At 46.9% G+C, this 24,700-nt stretch overlaps 1 protein-coding gene and 1 long non-coding RNA gene across 3 annotated transcripts in view; one reads left to right on the top strand and one right to left on the bottom strand.

The window, feature by feature from the left end:
* Positions 1 to 2,516: 2,516 nt before the first annotated feature.
* Positions 2,517 to 24,558, top strand: LOC309654121 (inactive ubiquitin thioesterase OTULINL-like). 2 transcript variants are annotated; one of them, XM_082478782.1, is made up of 8 exons: positions 2,517 to 2,671; positions 18,117 to 18,276; positions 18,363 to 18,394; positions 18,501 to 18,592; positions 19,357 to 19,506; positions 21,734 to 21,862; positions 22,773 to 23,042; positions 23,880 to 24,558. In XM_082478782.1, the coding sequence occupies exons 1-8, from the start codon at positions 2,608 to 2,610 to the stop codon at positions 24,051 to 24,053; spliced, it is 1,071 nt and encodes a 356-aa protein (XP_082334908.1). In that variant the 5' UTR covers positions 2,517 to 2,607; the 3' UTR covers positions 24,054 to 24,558. The 2 variants fall into 2 exon arrangements, with proteins under 2 accessions (XP_082334908.1, XP_082334907.1); XM_082478781.1 differs by having other exon boundaries at positions 23,639 to 23,973.
* LOC309654122 overlaps positions 23,773 to 24,700 on the bottom strand; it is a 37,939-nt gene continuing 37,011 nt past the window's right edge. Inside the window, exon 7 of the long non-coding RNA XR_014259903.1 lies at positions 23,773 to 23,906. This is a non-coding gene — a long non-coding RNA (uncharacterized lncRNA). The remainder of the gene's footprint in view (positions 23,907 to 24,700) is intronic.

Here is a 24,700-nt window from a genome sequence, read left to right as displayed (position 1 = left end):
ATATTAGGATCCGGACATCTTGCTGTTTTAAAAAGATAGTCAAGCACAGGGAGATCAGCTCCGTGCTTTGTGACCACCTAGAGGGGTGGGATAGGGACGGGGGAAGGGAGAGGCAAGAGGGAGGGCATCTGGGGCTATATGTATATGTATAGCTGATTCACTTTGATATACAGCAGAAACTAACACAACACTGTAAAGGAATTATACTCCAATAAAGATGTTAAAAAAAAAAAGTTAACAAACAGCAAATTAAAAATGGATGATATTTTTAATCCATTTACAATTAATTAAATAGTACATTTTGTTTCCTTTTCTTTTTTCTCCTTATGATTGTTGTGTTTCATTGTCGCCCCTATGTCCTTATGCTAATAACTAAAGTTGGTTTCTGCTAAATACAGTATTGAAAATCAAGAAGGAAATACACTATTCTCTTATTCTCCTTTAATTTGAAAATATGTGTATTGGCACCACTATACTGCTTTCAGTTAACGTTAATTTGTGTGTACTTTACATTTTTTTATCAGTCTTGCTAAGGGTTTCTCTTAGTTTCCTGTTGCTGCTGTAACAAATTAACACAATCTTAGTGACTTAAAACACCACAAATTTATTATTTTACAGTTCTGGAGATCACAGTTCAAAATAGGTCTAACTAAGCTACAGTTAAAATGTTTACAGGACCCCATGCCTTCTGCACATTCTGGGAATCCAGTTTCTTGCCTTTCTCAGCTTCTAGAGGCTCTCCCCAATCCTCAGCTACTGGCCCCCTTCCATACTTACAGCCTGAAATGAAATCATTCTCACTTTGCTTCCACTGTCACATCTCCTTTTCTGACTCCGACACTTCTGCTTCCCTCGTCTACTCTTTTTCAAAATAAGGACCTTTGTGATTACACTGGCTCACCAGGGTAATTCAGGAAACGCTATGGAGATCCTGACTTAACTGCATCTGCAATGTCTCTTTGCCATGTAAGGGAACATATTCCCAGGTTCTGGGAAATAACACTTATACAGCTTGGGAGGGGGTATTATTCTACTACTACAGAGTTTATCAATTTTATTAAACTTTCAAAGATTAACGCTTATGGCTTTGTTATTTTTCTCTATTTTATATCTTTGATCTTTGTTCTCATCATTCTACTTTTTATCCTTCTTCTTCCTCTGGGTTTTAAATTTTCCCTTTTCCTTTTTAGAATCTTGAGATGGAGGCTTAGCTGATTGATTTTTTTAAACTTTCATATTTAAATGATAAAGTATATCCAAAGACTGTTTTGCCTCCATCATATAAGTTTTGATAAGGTACATTTCTATTTCCATACTGTCAATAATATATTTTAAATTCCCATTGCATTTTTTTAAACAAGTGTTCATTTAGACACGTACTGCTAATTCTCAAACACATAAGATTATCTCATTATTCTTCGTGAAAGCATTTATTCATTTATGTATGTTCACAGAACATATGATCCTTTGTGACTTATTGAGACTTGTTTTATAGCCCCAAAGACTATGTATTTTAGCTGCCAGATGTAGTATTCTATAAATTTCTGTTAGGTAAGTTAGATAATAATATAGTTTAAAACTTTTATATCTAGAAGAGATACAGCAGAGGAGAAGGGGTTGAGAGGTGGGCAAAATGGGTAAAAGGGATCGACTCTGTGGTGATGGATGATAACTACACTTTTGATGATGATCCCGTTGTGTATTGAATTACAGTGTTGCACACCGGAAACTTTTATAATGGTATACATCAATTTTACTTCAATAAAAAATAAAGCTTTTATAGCATTACTGATTTTTTTGCTTTTAATTATGAGAAAATCCTATTTGAAATAGCTGTGGTTCATTGTATATTTTTCTGTAACTCCTGTTAATTCTGTCAGTGTTTTAACTGTATGTTGCTTTGTGTTATTACTGGTTATTTTCTAAATTCAGCTTTTTAATCTTTAACTTTTCAAAGTGACTTAAATTATGCCAATTAGCCATTATTGTAAGTAAAATACCATGTATTGTTGTTTTGTCCTTTGTACTTTAGTTGTCACTCATTCTCCTTCTATTATGTGTTATGTATCCACAGTGTAGTTTTTTCTTTAAAGAGCCAGGGAAGGGAATGCTGTAACCTTGCCATGAGAGGAAAATGGGACCAGTCCCTCTCCCACACCATCCCACCCACCAGTCTTCCTTCCCACTCAGTGGGCCTTCGATATAAAGTGACAGGGAGGTCGTAGGACCCGTCCAGGTGGACTCCCCAGGATGTTTCCCGAGAAGCGGCGTTTGCATCCCAGCAGTAGCTTTCCCACCCCCGCCCCGCGGAGCACCAGCGGCTCTGCGCAGCCCGGGCTGGCGACCCAGAAGGCGCGGAGACCCCGCCCACCCTGCAAGGCCCGCCCGCTCGTCCCCGTCCCCGCCCCCGCCGCGGCCTCCCATTGGTGGCCCGGTGTGTCAGTTGACGAGCGGGCTCCCGGGGCGGGAGTGCAGGCTGCGGTCCCCTCCCGGCGCCTCTATCGGCCGCCAGCCGCAGGGAAGTGAGACCGGGCGGCGGCCGGCGGCCGCTGCCTCTGACAGACCCAGCGGTCGAGGCTCCGCGCCCATCAGCAGCCCGCGGCCGCCATGGCGGCGCGGAGGAGCCCCCCGCGGGAGCGGGAGCGGCAACGACCTCGCGACCCCGCCGCAGGTGGGCCCGGGGCCCGGTGGGGCGGGGCGGGGGCCGCGGGCGCCCGGGACGCGCTCGCCCCCGCCGGCCGTCGGCGCAGCCCTGGGTTGGAAGGTTCGGGGCCCGCCATCCCAGGGGTGGGAGGTCCGGGGCGCCCCTGCCCGGGGCGGGGAGGGGGACGGGCTGCAGGGTTTGGGGGGGCCGTCGGGGGCGGGGGTCGCCCCTAAGTGAGGAACTGCGCCGTCGGGCCGAGGCAGCGAGCGACCCTCCGAGGCAGAGCAGGCGGGTTCCTGGAAAGAGAAAGCGGGTCCTGCGGGCTGGGATGCGTTGCGGCGGGGTGGGGTGCCCCGGCAGCGGCTGGGGTCGGGCCCTGGCGCCCACGAGCGCCGGTGTCCCCTTCTCGGTGTCCCCTCCGAGCCCTTGATTGTTGTCGGAGGGAAGTTGACGGGTTTCGCGCTTTGCTGGCAGAGGATGTGGCCCACACCTTCGCAGCAGTCGAGACTCGATGAGCAACAGAGAAAACTCTGGCTTTTGAAACAAAAATCTCACCAGGGACAGGAGCGGCAGCCCAGTATGGCACAGGTGGCCGAGGTCGCCGCGCGCCACCTGTGTCGCGGCGTCTCTGCCCTCTGCGTGCGTAGCTGGGCCCTCACCGGACGAATGAAGGGTGCTTTCCTTGCCATGCTTCCAGCCCCAGGTCTGAGGAAGATGATCTGCTTCTCAGCTTGGAGCACATTCCCGATTGTGTATTTCCCTGGAGGCCACCCCGGGGGTGAGAGCCCACGAGTGAATTTGGGGAGCACGCCTGTTCCAGGTGCCGCAGCGTCAATGGGAAGTTACTGAGCAGTGCTTCTTAGTCCGGATTCTTGGTCCCAGCAGGAGCTTTTGATTCACACAGCAAAGTGTCGGGTGTGGTGAAAACAGCCCGGTTCTAGGAGACAAGACGTGAGTTCTAGACATCCTTTTGCCCAGGACTGCGGGCCTCGAAGCTTCTGGGTCCTGGTCCATAAAATGAGGGCACTAGGCTAGCTGATCCATAAAGCCCCTCCCAGTCTAGAATTCTGTGATTGACTTATATCCCACTCTCAGAAGTTTGGAGAATGAACTAATTTTCAACCTTTCTGCACCTTGGATTCTTATAGAATTAGCCAAATATTTCCTGGGGGTGTATCCATCTGAACTTTTTCATATGTGATTTTCTTCCCTTCTCCCTGTGTTGTTTCGGCAGAGCAAAGCTGGAAGCGGAGGTGGGGCACAGCTGGGAAAAGCTGGCTGGGGGGCGCCGAAGGGTATCTACTCTGGGCTTAATGTAATTGTCAGGAATTTTCCCTTCCAGTGCACCAAGTTCAAGGTGTGCCAGCACTGTGAGAGCAGAGAGAATTCTTTCCTCAGCTTCAGCCTAAAGGGAAACATTTTCCCTCCTTAAAAAGCAGTTTGAGGGCTTAGGAAAAGGAAAACCAACACTGCAATTGAAAACACATGCCCGCAACAGAGCCTACAAGAGAATGCTTACAACCAAGTGGTCCACAGTTGCTATTTTTTGCCAGCCTGTTTTGTCACTTTTATACTTCTACTCTTACGTTTCTGTGAGATGGATTAAATAGCAAATAAAGTGTAAATTTTGGCACCATGTGTTTTAGCTAAGTAGAAATTCTTGATTGGCACAATGACTGAATTTGAAAGTGACCTTTCACCTGGCTCCCCGGAGCGGGTGGGTGCTGTCCTATGTGTCTGCAGCCCCCAGCGTTGTCCCTGCCACAGTAACAGTGGGTACTGGAGCTCTCTTCACGGTGCTGGACACGGAGACACTGCCCATAGTCTTATGTAATCTCTACAACCACCGTCCTGTGATGCTCGGAATGGTCACGGAATTTCCTCAGAGTTTCCAGCTAGTAAGTGGTGCCGGGATTCAAGCCCTGGCAGCCCGGCTCCTCCCGCAGCATGTTCTTAACCATCGCCCGCTTCTGTCTCCTAAAACATTCAGGCTTATACCTGGGAGCACTCTAGGTTCCAAAGGTACCTCATCACAGTTAAGCTGTTCTAAAGCAAAGTTGGCTTATCAACTTAATACCATCGTTGTTGCTCAAGGGAACTCACAGGTCTGTGTGCGGGAGAAAAAGTCATCATTATCGAGTTAAAACTTCCTACACGTGTGTTTCTTTATACGTGGCTCTGAAGTCTTTATGTACCAGTTAAAGGAGTTAATGGACTATTGTATCTGACCTTTCTCTCCTGCCCACTTGAATCCTCTGGTCCATGTTCAGTTACTTAGGACAATCTGTTCTCAAGACGGAGGTTATATACACATTTATTGATTTGTAATTAATTGAATGGAAGAACACTTAAATGTCACGTTACAGTAAGTCAACAGGGAAAAGTTTTGGTTTATACACTCATTTTTCCAGTGATCTTTTGTTCTAGTCATACTCTATTTTTCTACTTTTTCATTTAATTGAGCCGGAATAGACAGAGGCCATCATGTTTAAAATAAGAGGATAATAAAATGTTTATGTTCATTTCTAAGGACCCTTGTCTGTTAGTACTGTTGCTGGGATTCCCAGGTAATAAACAACAATCCCAGAAACTGTAGCACGTAAGATGCTATGCTCAATAAACCTCTGAATTAAGAATTTAATAGTAAGTCTTTCATTGTTGATTTAACCAGGTGACTCTGACTTTGAGTTTATGTGGAACTGTTGGATGTTAGTTACATAGTAATTTAAAACACCGTATTAGCTCTTTCTCTGCTTGCCAGTGTTATTGATTTTTATTGACTATTAGTTAGGGTTAGTCTTCTGGCAGAGGGAGTAATAATGTATCGATAATTGGAAGTTAGCTTCTCAAGAGTCCTCTCCCAACTTAGAAGCAGAATCCCAGCCCTCTTCCCTGGGCACCAGCAGCTGCCCAGATACCTGGGTTTGGCCTCTTGGGTGGGGCCTGAGTGCCTGCGGCCCCCAGAGCCACAAGATGCCTTCCCGGCCTGGCCTGGCCTGTGGGGCACCCGCACTCCGGGTGGGCTCCGTGCCGTGGGCCCACCTCAGAGGTCAAGCTGGACGTCAGATGCTGAGGCCCAGGCGGCCAGAAGGGACCCAGAAGACCTGGGGGTCCCGGTCTCGGCCTGTCAGACAGGCTGTCCTGGAGGCACTGCCCAGATCTGGGGGGGCCAGGAGCCCAGGACCACCCCTACCCCTTTTTGTAAATCTTGTTAAATGTAAATCAAATACAGCTGTCTTTTTCACTGAAAGAAAAAAAAGTATCCTGCCTTCTCATGTGCCCATTACAGTGGACCTGAGCTCCTGCTGCCCCCAGGCGTGGAGGACCTCGTGGGTACAGGCCAGTTCCCAAGTGGCTCAGGAGCGGAGGTGGGCAGGGGCGCGGGCTTTGAACCTTGTGTGTCTCTCCCCTCAGCCGGGGCAGAGAGGGTTCCCCGGAGCGTTGTGTCTCCCAAGCTGAAGTGGACTGAACTTCTTCCCTGTAAAGAGAGAACCTTTCCCTGGGTCTTAGAGTGAGTGACAGCAGGCACATCGTGGTTATATTTGTTGATCTGTGACAAGAAGACCTCAACTTTGCTGTGAGATCGCTAAAGTGACAGGAAAACTGAGTGCTCTGTGTCTTCCAAATCGCCTGCCAGGATAGGTTGAAATGCTGTGGAAGCAGCAGAATGGCTGAGAGGACAGGGGAAGTGGAAGAGATGGCCAGCCAGGCCGGCGTGGGCGAGGACAGTCAGTCACCACCCAGATGTGAAGGGCTGAGTGGCACTGAAGTCAGCGGACCCGATCAGCTCTGTGTCATTTTACTTGGTATTTAACAAATGAACTGGGAGTTCAGTTTGTAGCTAAGGCTGGCCTCGAACCGTGAAATGCAGACGTAGCCAATCGAATTATTAATATAAATGTTGGGTCCCTCAGTTTTGCACCTGAAGCAGTGCAAGACTCGGGTGCATCGATTCCTTCCTCTGAAATCTGAAATAAAGAGAAAAATCACTCAAACTGAGAGTTTATTAGATCAGTTTTATCCACGGTGTAGCCCTCTCTTGTTTCTTAAACATTTGTTAAACTCAGTTTGGGGTACTCAGCTGATTGTCATGACAGAGGACTGGTACGGCCACTGCTTATAGACCTACCTTGTACTGCACTGTTCCTCATGCTTGGATATTCCAGCATCTTCTCCCACATATACCTCACTGATTCATTCAAAGTTTGGAGCCTGTAACATGTGATGGTACAATTCTCCTTTCCCTTCCCGCTCCCCCAGGCTCCTCAACCTTCCTCTTTTATTTCTTGCTGTCATTTAGAAACTGGGGTCCCAGACAAGCCCTTGCGGAAAAGGCTCTTTATCAGAATTCTGCTTTCAGGTCAGCTGGTGTAATAGACCTGCAGATCTAAGCACGCATGTCTCGGGTGGAGTATTTGCTGGCATTTGTCAAGGTCTCATGTATCTTCTGTACACGCTCAGGCATCTTTCCTGTAGGGCAAGTTTTGAGTAATGTTTTGAGTTTAGTTGAACCTCAGTTGTTTCACAACTACTTAAAATCCTGTGCCTGTACCACAGCGTGACTATTCCACTAACATAACTCTGAAACATGTTAACATAAAGAGGCATTTGGAGGAGAACGGTGGTGAGTGGCCTGGCCTCCTTGTGTTTGTTTATAGGGGAGGAAGCTGAGGTCCAAGTTGCTCGACTGTCTAGGACCAGACCTGGAGCTCAGTTCCTGACTCCCTGGGGCCTGCTCATTCCTCTACCCCGAAGCCATCCCACTAGGTGACCGCTTCACAGCCTCACTTCCTGCTTTATATTTACATGAGTGTATTTAAGGGAAGGGAAAACAGAGTGGTGGCTCACCATTTCTTTTTTTTCTTTTTTCTTTTCTTTATTGTTTTTTTGCCACACCGCATGGCTTATGGGATCTTAGTTTCCTGACCAGGGATTGAACCCGTGCCCCCTGCAGTGGGAGTGCGGAGTTGTAACCACTGGACCACCAGGGAATTCCCACACCATTTCTGACATGCATGTTAGAAGTCAGAAGGGACCAGCAAGAGAGAGGCTGTTAGGCAGGATTAGGTATGGTGGAGTAACAGAACAACCCCAACTAAGTGAATTAAGTTTATTTCTTTTATGGCAAAGCTCAGACATGGCTCCCCAGGGCTGGCATGGGCTCCATAGTGTCAGAGGCCCAGGCTCCTTCCACTTTGTTTCCACCCTGCAGGGGTTTCACGCCCACAGCTACCTCCTGATCCAAGATGGCTGCTGAATGTCAGTTATCACACCTACATTCCAGCTAGGAGGGAGGAGGGAGGGCAAGGAGTACACACCCCTTTCAATAGAACCTTTTGAAAACTGCACATAGCACTTCTTGGCCAGAATTCACTTACAGGGCTATACCCAGCACGTAGGGAAGGTGGAATGCCAGCCAAAGTCAGGATTGTATTCCTGTGGAAGAAGAGAGAAGAGATACTGGGGTTGGCTGGCAGTCTCTGTCGTGGAGACAGGTGGACTGGATTCTGACTACATCAGTTCATCTTCTTTATTCAACAAATATTTATTAACTGTCTACCGTGTTCCTAGGGACCGAGAAAGCAGAGAGAAAACAGACACAATCCCAGTCCTGAAGACATGCACCTACACAGGGAGACAGACACTAACCAAACACAAACACAGTTGTATAAACTGTGATGCGTGCTGTGAAGGAAGAGGACACCGTGTGCTGTGAGAGAGTGTAGCAGGGATGTGACCAAGCCTGGGGGTTGGGATCGGGTCAGAGAAGCTTGGCCCCAGGAAGTGACATTTGAGCTGAGAGCTGGAGAGTGAGTAAAGTGAAGAGTATTCCAGATGAGGGAAGAGCACGGGCAAAGGCAGGCCGGGAGGCAGGAGTGAGCCCTGATGGAGGAACTGAGGGCCGCCAGTCATCTTGGAGCAAGAGGAAGAGGTGGGAGAGTAGGGAAGAGTCAGGGTCAGACCAAGGGGGACCCTGGAGGCAGGGTGAGCACCTGTCCTGGTTTGCCTGAGACCAAGGATGTCCTCAGACGAGGAGCTTTTCAGCACTAAAACTGGGGGAGCCCCAGGCAAGCCAGGAGGAGTTGGTCAGCCTCCCCGGAGGTCACATTAGTAGTTGGGTTCCTTTATTATTAGTACTATTTTTTTTTTTAAATACCACAAACAGTGGTTTTTTAATTAACTTATTTATTTTATTATTTATTTTTGGCTGTGTTGGGTCTTTGTTTCTGTGCGAGGGCTTTCTCCAGTTGCGGCAAGCAGGGGCCTCTCTTCATCGCGGTGCGCGGGCCTCTCACTATCGCGGCCTCTCTTGTTGCGGAGCACAGGCTCCAGATGCGCAGGCTCAGTAGTTGTGGCTCACGGGCCTAGTTGCTCCACGGCATGTGGGATCTTCCCAGACCAGGGCTCGAACCCGTGTCCCCTGCATTAGCAGGCAGAGTCTCAACCACAGCACCACCAGGGAAGCCCTGGGTTCCTTTATTATTAATTTCAGCAAAATTCTTTTTTAGGTAGGCATAGATCCCAGCCTTGGAAAAATAGCAACTGACTAGTAAAAGTAGCCCCTCACCTTGGCCAAAGGGAAAGAGGCACAGAACACAGGCAGCACTTACTGGTAGTTGGATTACACGACCAGTGAGACTTTTCTTTATCTGTCACGATTTCCCCGAAGGGTAGTTTTGGAAATCAATAAACGTGTGATAGTATATTTGAGCTAACAGAAGCAGCCAAGGACGGAGGAAGCCCTGACTCCAGAGTAGTGCGTCTCATCGCCGGTGATACATTGGAATCACCTGGGAACTAAAGACAAGACTGGCGCCCAGCCAATAAATAGATTCTCCACAGGTGGAGCCAGGGCAAGCATGGTTCCGTCTCGGTGGCAGCGCCTCCCAGGCCTTGGTTGCGCTTGAATCGCTGGGGATCCTGTAGAACACAGATTCTGCTTCCATGGGGCCCGAGGGTCGTCCTTCTGAGAGCCCCGCTGGTCAGGATGTGGCGCATCCCTAGACTTCGAGTACGATGCTCTGTAATGTTTGGCCAGTTTGTTTTGAAGCCTCTGGTTTCTTTTCAGGAGAGCAGATCTGAAGGACTGCGTAAAGGTAGACAGGGCCGCGAGGGGTAGAGACTAGGGGAGGGGGACAGGGAGACCTCCGCCCTGGGCTCCCATCAGTGGTGGGCCCAGCCCGACCTCTCAGTTGGTTCCACCAGTGGCTGGGGTTACGTGGTGAGACCGGTTCCTGGTTATGGGAAGACCAGCTCTCCGAGGCCTCTGGCTGGGATGGTGCAATAGGCGATGCCCCATCACTCTCTCACTTGTTTAGAGGCCTTTCCAGATGACTCTACTGGCTGCCAGGATATGGGTCTTTCCTATAAGCAAGGAAAGCCAGAAAGATTTTTGCATAAGAGATGACACATCCATTGAATATAAAAAAAGATACAAAAAACAAACCAACAAAACACACACACCATTGGCTTCAGAGTGGAAAATGGCATTGGAGAAGGGAAGCCAATTAGAAGGATGAGTAACCAGTAGCGACAGAGGTCAAATGATTCTGGTTAACGGAAAAATCACTGTGTGGCGAAAGTGGCTTGTCTCAGGGTGTACCTTATTTCTCTCTTGGTCACGTGTTCATAAATGATCTATTTTGGGATGTGGAAGACAAGCTTAGTTTTTAAAGGTCTAAGAGTTGAGAGAGGGACCGAGCACCACGGAAGCCATGACAGGTCAGAGCAGTGAGCCAAGTCCAGTAACGTGAAATTTAGCAGGGATGTGTGTCAGCTCCTGGGTCTAAAATGCACAGAGCTTGCACACGCGATCTGGATAATCCCTTGCTTCCCTTCCCAGGTTCTGAACTAACTGAAAGGTACACACGGAAGTCAGGGAGTTTTTAAATATCGGCTCGGTGATAAAATCCCTGTGTCTTAGTCATATGGCCAGATGGGCTTGCAGGCAGTGCCTGAGCTGTACTCTCCCCTCAAAGGTCAGGCCTCTCCCCCAGAGAGACAGCAGCCCCAAGGGCACCTCTCGGCAGGCAGGCAGATCCTAGTGGAGAGGAGGGGGCTGAGCTGAGCAGAGGGTCTTACACCTGCCATCAGGTAAGTCTCCCTCCCTCAAGAAAGAGGGAGGGGAGAGGGTAGAGGGGTGGAGGCCAGTATCAGATCTCCAGGACAGTTCTTCCCCCTGGAGGTTTGAGGACAGTGGGATGAAAGCACCTTTTCTCTCTCCCCCTTCGGCAGATGGGGAGATGTGCTCCAGCAACAGGTCTAAACGGCTTTAGGTTGATGGCAGGCTGAATACTAATACAATCGCAGGCTGCATTAGTGTGAATGTATCATCTAGACAGAGTCTGGCCAACCACGGCCCACAGGCCAGATCTGTCCCACCCAGTTTTTATATGGCCTGTGACCTATGAATGGTTTTTACATTTTTTAATGGTTGGAAAAAAGATCAAAAGAAGAATACCATTTCCTGACATGTGAAACGTATATGAAATTCAAATTTCAGCGTCTTGTAAAAAAGTTTTCTTGGAACACCACCCCGCTGTGTACTGTCTGATGGCTGCTTCCCCTCTGTCGGGGACGATCTGAGTGGATGGGACGGAGACCAGATGGCTGGCAGTGCCTACAATACTCTCTGACCCTACACAGAAAACTTGCTGACTCCCGATGGAGCGTGAAGAAGTGGTCACGTGGTTGAATTCTCTCCCGCTTGGGTCACACTCAGGGCAGTGTGTTCTGACCTGCGGTCTCACTCTGAGTGTGGGGTGGGTCCCGAGAAGGGTGACCGGGATAATGAAGAGACTACCCCCCTGCCCCTCGCCACCAAATCATGTCGAGTGAGGCCTGGTGGAGAGAAGGGGGTGTGTCTGATCTAGAAGAGAAAAAGGCACAGTGGGAATGACAGCTGCCTTCTGAGTTCATGCTTGTTAATTGTTTTGCATTCTTGGAAGAGAATTACTCAGCAAGGGCAGTTGGGTAGTTAATTCAAAGGGCACTGACCTTGGGTCAGAACACGTGGGTTCAAGTTCAGGCTTCTGCTTGCTTTCTCTGGGCTTCAAAGATGAAGTGTGCGTGTGACATCTCATCAGGTGGCCAGGTCCGCAGTGAATGAAGCTTCAGCTTTCACCTCAGAAATGCTTTCCAGCCAGTGGGGGGCGCAGTCATGAATCCACTGAACCGGAACCCGCGTGCAGTGTGGACGGCGTGTGTGCGTGTGTGTGTGTGTGTGTGCGTGCGTGCAGGGGGGAACCGCGGGAGAGATTCATTCTGCTTGAGGGGCTGGTGTGACTCAGGCCTTGGAGAACCAGTGGGTTTCCAGCCCCTTCGGCCCAAGCATCCCGTGTTTCTGTCAAAGGTCTAAAAGGCTGTGGTGTGGAGGAAGAATCAGACACGTTCCTCGTGACCCCAAGCAGTAACGAGTCAAGTGGTGGTGACAGCTCTGGTCACACCAACCTCTTGCCTCTTTGTTGAGACAAAGTGATTCATCTGAGGTCCTGCAGCTGGAAAATGGCAGAATAAAGACTGGGTCCCAGGCTTGTTCCGCCAGCCCGCCGTCTCCACCAGACCAGGGACAGGGCGTCTGCCTGGCTGGGTACAGTGACCTGGAGTTCTGGGGTCCCCGGAGCCTATCCGCTTTTGTGCTTCTGTAGTTGGGTGGGTTTTAAACCTCTGCCACATGGTTAGAAAATTAAAGTGATGGGCGGAATTTTACACACCTAACGCTGTGCCCAGTACCTGAAAATACCCTGAGCTATGATGTTATTAAAAACACGCACCCAGTCCCCTCAGTGTTTGGCAAGGAGCATTTCCTCCTGTGTTTGCTGACTCTTGGTTGGCAGGAGCCTTGGGTGAAGCATGCCCAGTCCTATGGGATGTGGGATTGCGCGCGTAGCCTTGATAAGTTGGTTGCATGACAGGGCTACCCTTGTGTGTCTCGCTGGTCATGACTTTCGAGATAAAAACTTTCGCGTTGGTGGTTCTCTTCCTCAGTGATACTGATCTCGTAGTTGTTGGTTGTAGAACTCTACTAAGTGGGAGACCATGGTTTCTTAACTGAGCAGGATTAATACCTGAAGTTCAAAAGTGTAGAAAGTCTTTTGACCTCACCATTTCAAAGATTTATTAAGAGGATATTTGTCCTCTTTCCCACATAGGTGATACAAAAAAACCCCCAACTAACCTATGGTTTTGCATGAGCCAAGACCATTTAAACACAGCCTTTCACTCCACTGTGCTGACTTTTCTCTAGGAGTCTCCCATTTGCTCTAAATTATTCAGAAGCCTTGATGACCTAACAGGATTTGTTCTGTATGTTTATCGTTCTGTTTGCTTATTGCTTAGTTTATATGTTTGGACGAATGTACCGTATTTTGCTTTATTCTCGAGCCTCTGAGGTTCTCAGAACTCCGCTCTGAGAGAGATGACCCACCTGGGCATCCAGCATGAGGGCCTCGTGTTATTTTGTGTCTCGGCCGGACCCCGACACCAGGACGTGCTAACCTGTGGGCCTGGGCAAGCTGACCAGTAGCCTTTCCTGACAGCAGGGCATCTCCCACCAGACCAAGAGCTCCCTGGGGCCAGAGCATGTGTGTTTTCAGTTCACTGCCTGCCAGCGTGGCGCCCAGCCCAGGGTAGGAAGAAGTAGCATAACCGAAGGGCGAGGGGCAGGAGGGAGGGGGGCTTCCCGGGCCCCTCCCAGTCCACTGTGCCACGTGGCCTGTGTGTACTCCTCTCTGGGGCACCCCCCTCCCTTCACCACTCCTGCCACAGAGAAGGGGCACGGCCGTCCCGGGCCCTATTTGCTTCCCAACCCATCCATCTCTCTTGGCCACTCTTCCTACCATCTCCTGCTAATCAACCAGAATATGGCATTGAAGCTGATAGAAATATCTGTTGTATTTATTATATTAAATTTAGCATTTTTCACCTTAAAGTTTTTAACAAGGTGATTTTCCCATGTGATATGTCTCGCTGCCCCTGCTGTCTCCAATGTGGAAATTAGATCGCCTTTGCCGCCTGTTTAGCTCAGGCCTAGGCTCCGCCCCGCGAAGCCCGCTCGCTCGTAGCCCTTGATCCGCCTCCTCTGCCGCCGCCTCTGCTTCAGGAGAACGTCAGCGGGCCGGACCCGGGGGCAGAGGAGCCGAGCGTGGAGCGAGCTCCCTGTGCCGCTGCAGCCCCAGGGGCGGCCTGCGGGGAGGCGGGCGCGGCAGGGGCCGGGCTCCAGCCGGGGCACCACTGCAGGTGTCGCGGCGAGCCAGACCCCGGGGCTCTCCCTGCGAGCCAGCCTGAGGCTGGGGCACAGTGCTGTCAGCGTGATCACTCGGTTTCCGGCTCCTCTGGGTCTTTTAAGTTTTGTTTTCAGGTTTGTTTTTTTCTTTTTGGTTTCCTGTTTGAGTGTTTGAATTATTTCAGTTTTGGTACAGTTTAGAGAACGGAAAGAAAAAGGCTAAGTAGAGTTTTACCACAAAAAAACAGTGGCTTTTAATGTTTTCAGTTCCAGTCAGTGGTCTCATCTGCCACATGTAGTCTGAGTGATCACAGATCGGAGTTTAGTGTCGCATGGCCACACTGCTGGCTTCAGGAGGTTCTGGTGTCATTACCCAAAGGACATCGCAACTACCTAAGTGTTACCTCGGATTGTGTGGATTGAGGTCTCAGCAGGTGGCAATGGTGATGACTGGGGGGGTGTGTAAGACCTAGTTCATCCACTTTCCGCTGTCATAGGAATGCCTGGTGCCTCACGTATCACCTCATTTCAGCCACCACCCAAGCGGTCCAGCCCAAAAGGGTTAAAAAGAAATTTCGTTTTTATCTCTTGATGAGCATTCAAAAGGATCAAATCCATAATTCCTGGCAACGCTTGTTTTCCGCCTCTTCGTCGCCAAAGCCACCCCTCGTCCCCACTCCCCTTGTTTCTTGCCCTTGTTCTCGCTCCTCTGTTTATTATGTTGAAAGACTGACTCCATGGTGGTGGGACTTCTCTCTTTTCCTGTTAGTCCAGGGGGCGCCCCCCAAGGCCAGCTCCCCGTTAGGCAGGGCACCGGGTAGGGGAGGGGAAGTTGGGCGGGCTGGTGCTGACTTCTCCCTGGCCGGTTGGCCGAGGGGGACCCCGGGAAGATTCTGACATGGAAGATCTTATCCCGTCTCGGCTGCTTTGGGGGAAATGAGATTTGACTCAGGAGATCATCAAAGCTGTGATCATGATAGTATTTTGCTGGGTGCCTCATTTATGGCGTTCTCCTCCGTGTCTGTTGTTTTGAGTTGTAATCCAGTTATTGATACATGCAGGAGAGATTTTTTAAACTCTCTTTTTAAAGAGTCTGGATTCCACTTGCTGTAGCAGAGCTGGTTTGGGATTCACTCAGCTCCATCATTCAGAGGCAGGGTAGGCAAGTGGGACAGCGTCCAGCTTCCGCATCGCATTGCCCCGTGTGTTTGAATTCTAGCTCTGCGGCTTATTTCATCGTTCTCTCCCTCGCAGTGTCCTCAGGTGATAAAATAATAATGAACATGTTTTGGGTACTTGCCGTGTGCCCGGCCACGAGCTCGGCACTTTTCCCAACATTTCCTTAAACCATCCCGCAGCTCCAAGGGGGCCTCCGTGTTACCAGCGAGAGGAGCCCCTGAGCCGCCCTGCGTCCCCGGCGCTGGGCTGTCCTGCTGCCCTCCTTCCCGGGGTTAAGGGACAGGCACGTGGGGGCATGGAGTCACCCACCCCGTGTACTGCAGGACCAGGGCCTCCTTACGCCACTGCGTTTCTAGGAGCAAATGAGACAATTTCTGTAAAACGATTGCCACAGGGTATGGCACATAGCAAAAGCTCAAACTGTAGCTCTTTTGAACTGTCAAAGCCCCACTCCTGATAATATTTTCATACGAAGTTATGTGAACACCTCGGGGTTGTCTCTGAGCCGCAGCCCACTCCCCTGTGACCTCCTGAGTCCCGCCTCCAGGCCGCTCCCTGGTACCCACACCAGCCCCCATGATACGCTCCCTGGCCCTTCTTGGCTTGAGTCACTTGACCAGTACCTGTGGGTGCACTGAGTAGAGTGGATACAAGGAGTTTAGGCTCGTATTCTTGGTTTGCATGGGAAGGGGGTGTTGAGCCCTCACATGTTTTTTTCTGAGAAGTTGATCATATCGCCCTTTCTTGGGTTGGAGGTGGGTTTAATTTCAAGGATTAGGGCAGTAGGCTAGGGAAGTGCGTGTGTGTGTGTGTGTGTGTGTATGCGCGCGCGCGCGTGTGTAGGTGTGAGGAGAACATAATCTGCGGTGGGTCCCCATGGAGGCCCTGGCAGCTGTCGAGAGGCCTCACGCTCAGGAGAAGCCCCTATTTCAGGGGTCTCGAATCAAGTGCCCCGAGGGGCCGGGCAGTATCTTTTAAGAATGCAGCCCGTCGATTGGAGTCCGTGTGCGGCGGGTGAGAGCAGTGCCCCGTGGAGGGGCCAGCAGCCAGCCCCCAGCCCTCCAAGTGCACGCAAACACCAGGATGAGCCGGTGGGGAGCAGGCAGATGCTCTAAAAGGCTCTTCACAGAGGAAGAGCTGTGAACGTGTTACTGCAGTGAGGAATCATAGCCGGTCCTGGGGTTTAGGGAAACGGAGGCTCGTACATGTGGCGGGAGTGTCAACTGTTTGAGGGGGGCACTTTGGCAACGTCTGTAACATCTGGAAATGTGCACACCCTTTGACCCAGAGTTTCCTCTTCTAGAAATTATCCTAAAAGATACCGTGAGTCCACGAGGACTGTTGGAGGAAAATGTTTGTAAAAGTGAAAAACTGGGAAACAATCCAAATGCTCGTCAACAAGGCAGTGATTATGTACACATATGATGCTCTCTCTTTATACTAAAATATTATACATTCTTTAAGAAGAATAATGTAGACTTTTTAATAAAAGTCTGAATTATAGATGCAAAGGCATTATAGCTTACGTTTTTAAGCAATTCATTAAAAACTTTGTACTAAATATCTAGTAGAAGTAAATACATAATTAACAGCTAATCAATTGTTTTAAACAGGTAAGTACCTGCTTTTGAAAATGTACTTTTCCAGTAAAGTGTACATGATGTCTCTCTGCCTCTTACAAGCTTATTTCTCAGAGCTGCATATGAATGTACAACAATCTAAAAATAAATAGTTTAATTGAATAATAAAAAAATGTACTTTTAAATAATTATAAACATGCATATTTTTATTTGTTGGTAACTTTATTTCTTTATTTGCTGGTAAATTCTTTCTTTATTGAGAGTATATATATTTCTTTATTGAGAATGTATAGCAACTTTACTGAGATACACATATCAAATATCCATACGATCAAAAATGCTAAAATTGTAGATTCCGAATCCAGGAGGCTTTTACTACAGTTAATCATTGGAATTTTACTAAACCAATGTGCCAGGGAGGGAACTGTTGCACAATGAACCCCAGGAGGTTTGGCCACCATTCAAAAGTTCTCTTCCTCATTTGTACTTCAGCATTTTACGTGTTCAAACATAATATAATTAGGAATCTGCTGCACATAGTAAAATATTGCAAGTACGTAGTTTGGGCTCTCCTGGCCTGTGAATTTTCTCTCCTGTCACATCAGGAATCGTAGTGTACCCTGTAAGCTGCACACCTAGCTCCATCCACGACTATTCTAAGTGGCCCACTTTCTGGAAACGATGTCTCTGTGCCTGCTGTCTGAGTCTCGTTCTGTGCGTTCAGATGATGGCATGTGTTACGGCCCGTAATGACCTAAGAGTATCGCCGTGGGCAAAAGTGGGTGGTGGCCACACGGCAGGAGACGCCCCTGGTGTGACTGACTCCTGTGGGCTCGGTGCTGAGCAGACTCCCTTGGTCATTCTTGGATTTAACAGATATTCTACACGGTGCAAGGCGCACTGTGCTGGTTCTTAAATGATTTCATTCCATCTTTCTCCAGCGAGGTCGGTATTTTCACTCCCATTTTACAGTCAAGAAAATTCAGGGTAAGAGAAATGAGGTGTCCCACAGTCAGACAGCTGAATAAGTAGGAGAAACGGGTTTTAAATTCAGGTCTGAGGGATTCCGAAACCCACGCTCTTTATGTGCCCTGTTCCTCTTGAATTCCGTAGAACAAAGATATCCTCATATGTGACACTGATTATAGGAGAACTAGGTGTTTCTTTAATTTTTAGATTGAATTTTCAAATGCTTTAAAAAATGTTTATATAAATCAATGATAGACTCTTTACAGGTAAAATTATCCAGTGTATCTTTTTTTCCCCCTTAAACAAAGCAGGCTTGTGTAATTGTGATGTATATTTATTTTATTTTTTATTGAAGTATAGTTGATTTACAATGTTAATTTCTGCCGTACAGCAAAGTGACTCAGTTAGACACATATATACATTCCTTTTTATATTCTTTTCCATTATGGTTTATCGAGTATATTAAATATAGTTCCCCATGCTATACAGTATTATTATTATTATTATTAAATTTTTGTAGGAAATGACCAAGTTCACTCCTGGACGCTCGTCACCAGCCAAGCCTTAGATGCCGCGTGGAGAGTAGCAAAGGGGTCAGTGACGTTGGCAGTTTCATTTCTGGTGGGCACCCTCTGCTACTTCAGAAGGCTACATTTATATTTAGGGCACTGGCTGAAAAGGTATGTGGCTATGTCATCTTTAATTTTCAAAAATGCCCTTGCTGTTTAAAATAGAATTTTGATATTATCGTTCCCTTATCTTTTAGGTGGATTGGATATCTGCAGAGGAGATTCAAAAGTCAATATTTTCATGCATATGTTTCCTTATTTTTAAAGTGCAGAGAGGGTTCAAGAAGGGAAAGGAAAGGGAAAATTCACCACCTTGTATCTTTGATTTGGTTCAGGGAACCTCAGCGTGGAGGCAGAAGTTGATATACTCAGTTATTGTGCAAGAGAATGGAAAGGAGAGACACCCCATGCCAAGCTGATGAGGAAGGTGTGTCTGTTTATACAGCTCGTGGTGGGTGGAGAATTTGTGTGTAAAAATCGGGAAACACGCATTCCATTCTGCTTTACCAAATGTGGCACCAGGAACAACCGTGGCTCTAATTAAAAGCCAAACAGCTGCTAGACATTGCGTTCAGGCCTTTCACCTAGAGCTAGTGCCTTCGAGGACTTAGGTAAATTAGGCCCGTAATTTCAGGACACTTGAGCGTTATACCCTTTTCAGCTCCCTCCTGGCCAGGCCTATGAACACATCTGCAAGGACTGTCCTTGAAGGGATTCAGGCACCTTGACATAAAACATTTTGAGGATTTTTAGAACTTTCCATCAGACCAATCTTGGTAAATATTCCCAGCAGTGCTGTCCAACCTTGTCACTAGCTAAAGCCAAAAAAAAAAAAAAGAGAGCGAGAGAGAGAAGGAAAAAGAAAAGTACATTTAAATGACACTTTAGCATGGGCTTAAAAGTATATATAGTATTTTTCACTGTGTTCAGGTTGTAGACATCATCTCCCCAGAATGACATTTCCCGGCTCTGGGCTTCCAGGAAGTTACCAGCTAAAATAGCACGACATGGACTCCATACACACAAAAGTCACTTGAAAATTACACGTGTTCGCATTCATAATTTATAATTGTTTTGTTTCTGTTGTCCGCTTTACTGGGGAGTAACACCTTGCTGAAGATGCAGTGGATTTGCTTTCTTTACTCTCTCGTCCAGTGGAATTAACGATAGCCTCTCCTCTCGTGCTCATAGGCTTACAAGGAGCTGTTTTGGCAGCGGCACATTAAATGTGTCCGACAAGTAAGGAGAGACAACTACGACGCACTAAGGTCGGTGCTCTTCCAAGTCTTCAGCCAGGGCCTCTCTTTCCCATCCTGGATGAAAGAGAAAGATATTGTGAAGGTACGTTCTCACACCGGAAGTTCGGGAAAGGCCGCACTGACGGGGACTGCAACACAGGTGCTCGGGGTCTTCTGTGGGTGGCTTTGTGCACAGGGCATCAGGAGACTGAAGGTCCTTTAGCCCAGTCCTCTGTCTCTCATGTCAGTTTGCAAACAAATCATCTCAGAAGGATAGTCGCACTCAACTGTGTTTGTTTTTAATGCCGGCATCTTTTCTTGAGAAGGGCATCTGTCCTTTATAAGTTAGGTGGTCTGCTAAAATTCACTTTTCTACTCTATGGTTATTTGAGTGTTGACAAGCACAGTGTGTAACCTCAACCCCAGAGAATCCCTCGTATCCCTTTTTGTCAGTCCTTCTCTCACCCCCAACCCCAGGCAACCACTGATATGTCTTCCATCCCTTTAGTTTTGCCTTTTCCAGAATGTCACATAAATGGAATTATTCGGTGTGTAGCCTTTTGAATCTGCCTCTTTCACTTAGCATAATGCATTTGTAGTTCATCCATGTTGTTCCATGGATTTGGAGTTCACTCCTTTTATTGCTGAATGGTGTTCCTTGATATGAATATAACATATTTTGTTTATGCATTCATGAGTTGAAGGACATCTGGATTGCTTCCAGTTTCTTTATTTATTTGGTTGCCCTGGGTCTTACTTGCGGCAGGCAGGCTCCTTAGTTGCAGCTCGCAGGCTTCTTAGTTGTGGCATGTGAACTCTTAGTTGTGGCACGCATGTGGAATCTAGTTCCCTGACCAGGGATCAAACCCGGGCCCGCTGCACTGGGAGCGCGGAGTCTTAACCACTGCGCCACCAGGGAGGTCCCCAGATTGCTTCCAGTTGTTGACAATTATGAATAAGGCTGTTATAAATATTCCCATACAGGATTCTGTATGAATGTAAGTTTTCATTCCTTTTGGGTAAATACCTAGGAGTGAGATAGCTGGGTCACATGATAGGTTTATGTTTAACTTTATAAGAACCTGGCAACTCTTTTCCAAACTGGCTCTGCCATTTTGCCACCAATAACGTATGAGTTCCAGTTGCTCCACGTTCTCAGGTTTATTGTTTTGTTTCTTAGCCATTCTAATAGGGGTGCATTTGTGTCATTGTTTTTTGTTTGCATTCCCCTAATGGGTAATGATATTGAGCATCTTTGCACGTGCTTATTTACCATCAACATTACCTCCTTGGAGAAGTCTCCATTCAGATCTTTTGCCCATTCTTTATTAGGTTGTTTGGGTTTTTTTAATATTGAGTTTTGAGAATTCTTTATATATTCTGAATACGAGTGCTTCATCAGCTATGTCATTTGCAAATATTTTCTCCCAGTCAGTACCTTGTTTTTTTTCATTTTCTTAACAGTGTAAAGCAGCACAGTCTTATGAATAACCTTAATTTTTATTTGAAAGTAGTATGCCTAACCACAGATGTACATTTAAGGATGGAGGAGCAAAGAAATATAAAGTATTTGCATATATGTAACTACACACGGTCTATTTCCTTAACATCTTCCGTTTGGAGCTGTTTTTATTGGTAGTTTGATTGCATCTAGCAGTTAAGTGTATGCTGTGTGCCAGCCCTGCTGCTAGTTGCTGAGGACAGAGAACTTAGCCGAGGCCCTGGGCTCCACAAGCTCGGCTGGGTGGGAAAATGTATCAGACACCCACAGTGGATCAGATTCCTACGTATTCTATAATCTTATTTAGTCCCAACAAGAGTCCTGCAAAATGGCTAGTACTTGCATTGATTTCTGACAAGCGTCATTGTCTCCATTACAGTGGAGATGAGACTGAGAGGTTACATAACCAGTGCTGGTTGAGCAGTCTCTCAGCAGGCGAGTGACAGAGCCAGGTTTGAACCCCAAAGTGCATCCTTCTACAATCCACATTTCCCTGATGTACTATGTCACTCTAACGGTGCTTGGTTAAAAATAATTTCTAAAGGGAGATACCTAGGAAGTTCGGGAAATGTTTTATCCAAAAAGATTGTTTCTGTAGACGTAATCTTCATTTAGGTTTTCATCAGTTGTGAAACTGTGAATTAAGATGATCCAAATCACTTAATCCACAAATCTAAAACAAGACTATACGTTTTTACTTAACTGTTGTTACAGTCTTTTCAAATGAAGATTTCTGAATGAGATAAGATTATCTCCTGTGACATATTCCAAATTGTGTGTCAGACATGTTGAGATACTGATCACTGTTGGCATCTACTTCCTTTTCAAGCTTCCTGAAAAACTGCTCTTTTCACAAGGTTGTAATTGGATCCAGCAATACAGTTTTGGTCCTGAGAAGTATACAGGTTCGAATGTGTTTGGAAAATTACGTAAATGTGTGGAATTATTGAAAACACAGGTGAGTCTTTAGGGGGGAAAACTAGGAATGAAAGCATGCATCCCACACGCAGCCCCTTTTCTGCATGTCAGGCATGCCCCTTTATGTCCCGCAAGTAGGAAGTGCAGGCAGAAATAGTCTTCTAGTAACTGACCATTTCCTTTCCTGCTCTTCTTTCTCCTTCCAAGTGATGAACGAGAGCAGTGTTGTTCTACGTGATGATTAGACCTATTATGGGCTAAGAGGGCTTTTGTGGACTGGTCAGAAACCTTAACAATCACGTACCTTTGTTGTTTCCCCAGAAAAATGCGGTGCAAGGTCCAGACAAGGCACTGGGAAATGCCCTTCTGAAATGTGCCTATTAGTAACTTGGGGACTAATTTGACTAAGATTTTTTTCCCTGCACTTAGTAAACACAGATTTTAGATCATTGAAATGAATCCTCCTTGGGAAATACCATTTTTGTGCCATGGTTTTCTGATCTGTAAAACTAAAATATGAATAGTCTCAACCCTGTACAGTTATTGTAAGGATTTAATGAGAGAATGCACGTAGATTGCTTTGTACCCCACCCTGGCACACAGTGAGTGGTAAAGAAAGAATACTAATTAGTACTGTTCTTCACTGGAATGTCCTTTGTGTAACCCAACACCCTTAGAGGCAGCTTTAGGAAACTGACTTGTTTAGTATTTTACCTAGTAGGTGGTGCTTTTTTGAAAAACTAGTTTAAATGAAATATTTTGTTATTGTAAAAGTAATAAGTACTTAGGGTTAAAAAAATCAGTGTCAAATGATATAAAATGAAAAGTTAAAGTTCGACTCCCCTCTATTAATCTCTGGTTTGTTTTATAAGTACTTTAAAAATTATGCAACAGTGTATGTATTCACCTTTGCCGTTTAAGTTTCACTTTACATCTGTGTTTGCTTTTAGTGGACTGAATTTAGTGGAATTAAAGATTATCACAAGCGAGGAAGCATGTGCAACGCCCTTTTTTCTGATGCTATCCTGGAGTGTAAACTTTACGAAGCTCTGAAGTTCATCATGCTCTATCAAGTCACTGAGGCTTATGAACAAATGAAGACCACAAATGTCATTCCCAGTCTTTTTCGACTCCTGTTTACCCGGGAAACCTCTTCCGACCCTTTGAGCTTCATGATGAATCACCTGAACTCTGTAGGTGACACGTGTGGACTAGAGCAGGTAAATGGGGCAGAAGAATCGTGTGTGTTTGATGAAGGACGGTGCTGGCAACACCTGAGCACATAGGTGTTTGTTTGTTTGTAGTTTGCTTTCAGCCATGATAAATCCAGCTGCAAAGAGGTGGCGGGTGGGTAGAGTGCCCTCAAATGAGGAAGCGAAGAGTGATAAACCTTCCTGCCCGGTGCTGGCTGCTGCGTCTTTGCAGCCCTGTGGCTGGCGGGCGGCAGTGTGCTGGGAGCGTTCCTGACCTTCCCGCTGCCTCTGGGGCGGTAACAGGCTTTCCCACAACAGAGGTTACCCAGGAGCAAGTCCAGCTGCAAACTGAGGCAACATCTGGGAGAGCATTTGGCTACTTAGTGCAGACAAGTAGAAGTTATTGAAATTTTAAAAGAAGTCCAGACAATGCTTTTATTTCCCCATAGAAAAGGGCTTTCGTTTTGCTTTGCTTTGCTTTCCTTTCCTTTCCTAGGAGGTGCTCAAAATCATCTGACATTTTAATAAAAATTGATTTAAAACGATAAAAAAAAAAAAACCGTTCGAAAAACAAACAGTGTAACTTTTACTGTAAGCATTCCTTTATTAGTTTTTTTTTCCAGGCAGCTTTCCCTGTGATTTCTTCACGCTACTCCCCAGAGAGAGAAATTTCTCCGCTTGTCCCCTGCCCTCCGCACCGCGGACGTTCGTCCCCAGCCCCGTGCCCACTCCCTGGTCCATGTGTGGGTCTGTCAGCAAGTACATCGTCATCTCATGAGCTGCAGAAGAATACTCGCCCTCCGCTGGTGAGAGGTGGGAATTTGGAAATGTGTATCTGTGACCTCTCTTTCATCTCTTCCCCAGATTGATATGTTTGTACTTGGATACTCCCTGGAAGTAAAGATAAAAGTGTTCAGACTGTTCAGGTTTAACTCCAGAGACTTTGAAGTCTGCTACCCAGAGGAGTCGCTCAGGGAGTGGCCGGAGGTCTCCCTGCTGACTGAGAATGACCGCCACTATCACATTCCTGTCTTTTAAGTCTGCCTGGACCGGGCACCAGCTCTCGCCGGTGACAGTGGTCACACTTGCAAGTAATGTTTGTTTCTAGAAAAGCAAAGCTAGTATTGCTGCCACTGGAGGAATCGGGACCTCCCTTTCCAGGATTACAGGTACACTGGACGGAGACCCACGTGCCTTCCCTTTGTTTCCAGTGATTTCCTCCAGAGCCCCTGCACTAATGTATTTGTGGGTTGGTGGTTTGACCTTGTTTGTAAAGGCTCTGGTCATTTCACCCACAACAGAGCACAAGGACATTTAGTTTGGGAAGAACAACAACAGGAAGAAAGCGAGAAGAAAACAAGTAGGGGAAAAGGACTAAAGGGAAGGAATTTCTTTGTCTATAATCTTTATGTTCTTTGTTAAGAATCTTATCTTTGACTGATTTTGGATCTTCATAAACATGGCCTTATTTTATAAGCATTACCTTCCCAGGAATATCTATGGTATATTAATTTTCCAGAACCATTTGATTAACTTTAAAATTGTGTGTGTGTGTGGGTGTGTATTTACACTCACACACACATAAACATGTATAATTTTATATATATATATATCTAAACACATATGTACACATAGCCACTACTTTGTAATGTTGTACAATTTGTTTTACATCTTTTTTTTTTTTT

Source organism: Balaenoptera physalus (assembly GCF_965194825.1).
Source record: "Balaenoptera physalus genome assembly, contig: HAP1_SCAFFOLD_2054, whole genome shotgun sequence".
NCBI lineage: Eukaryota > Metazoa > Chordata > Mammalia > Artiodactyla > Balaenopteridae > Balaenoptera > Balaenoptera physalus.
Note: the sequence above shows the minus strand (reverse complement) of the source record. Positions and strands in the feature narration are given on the sequence as shown.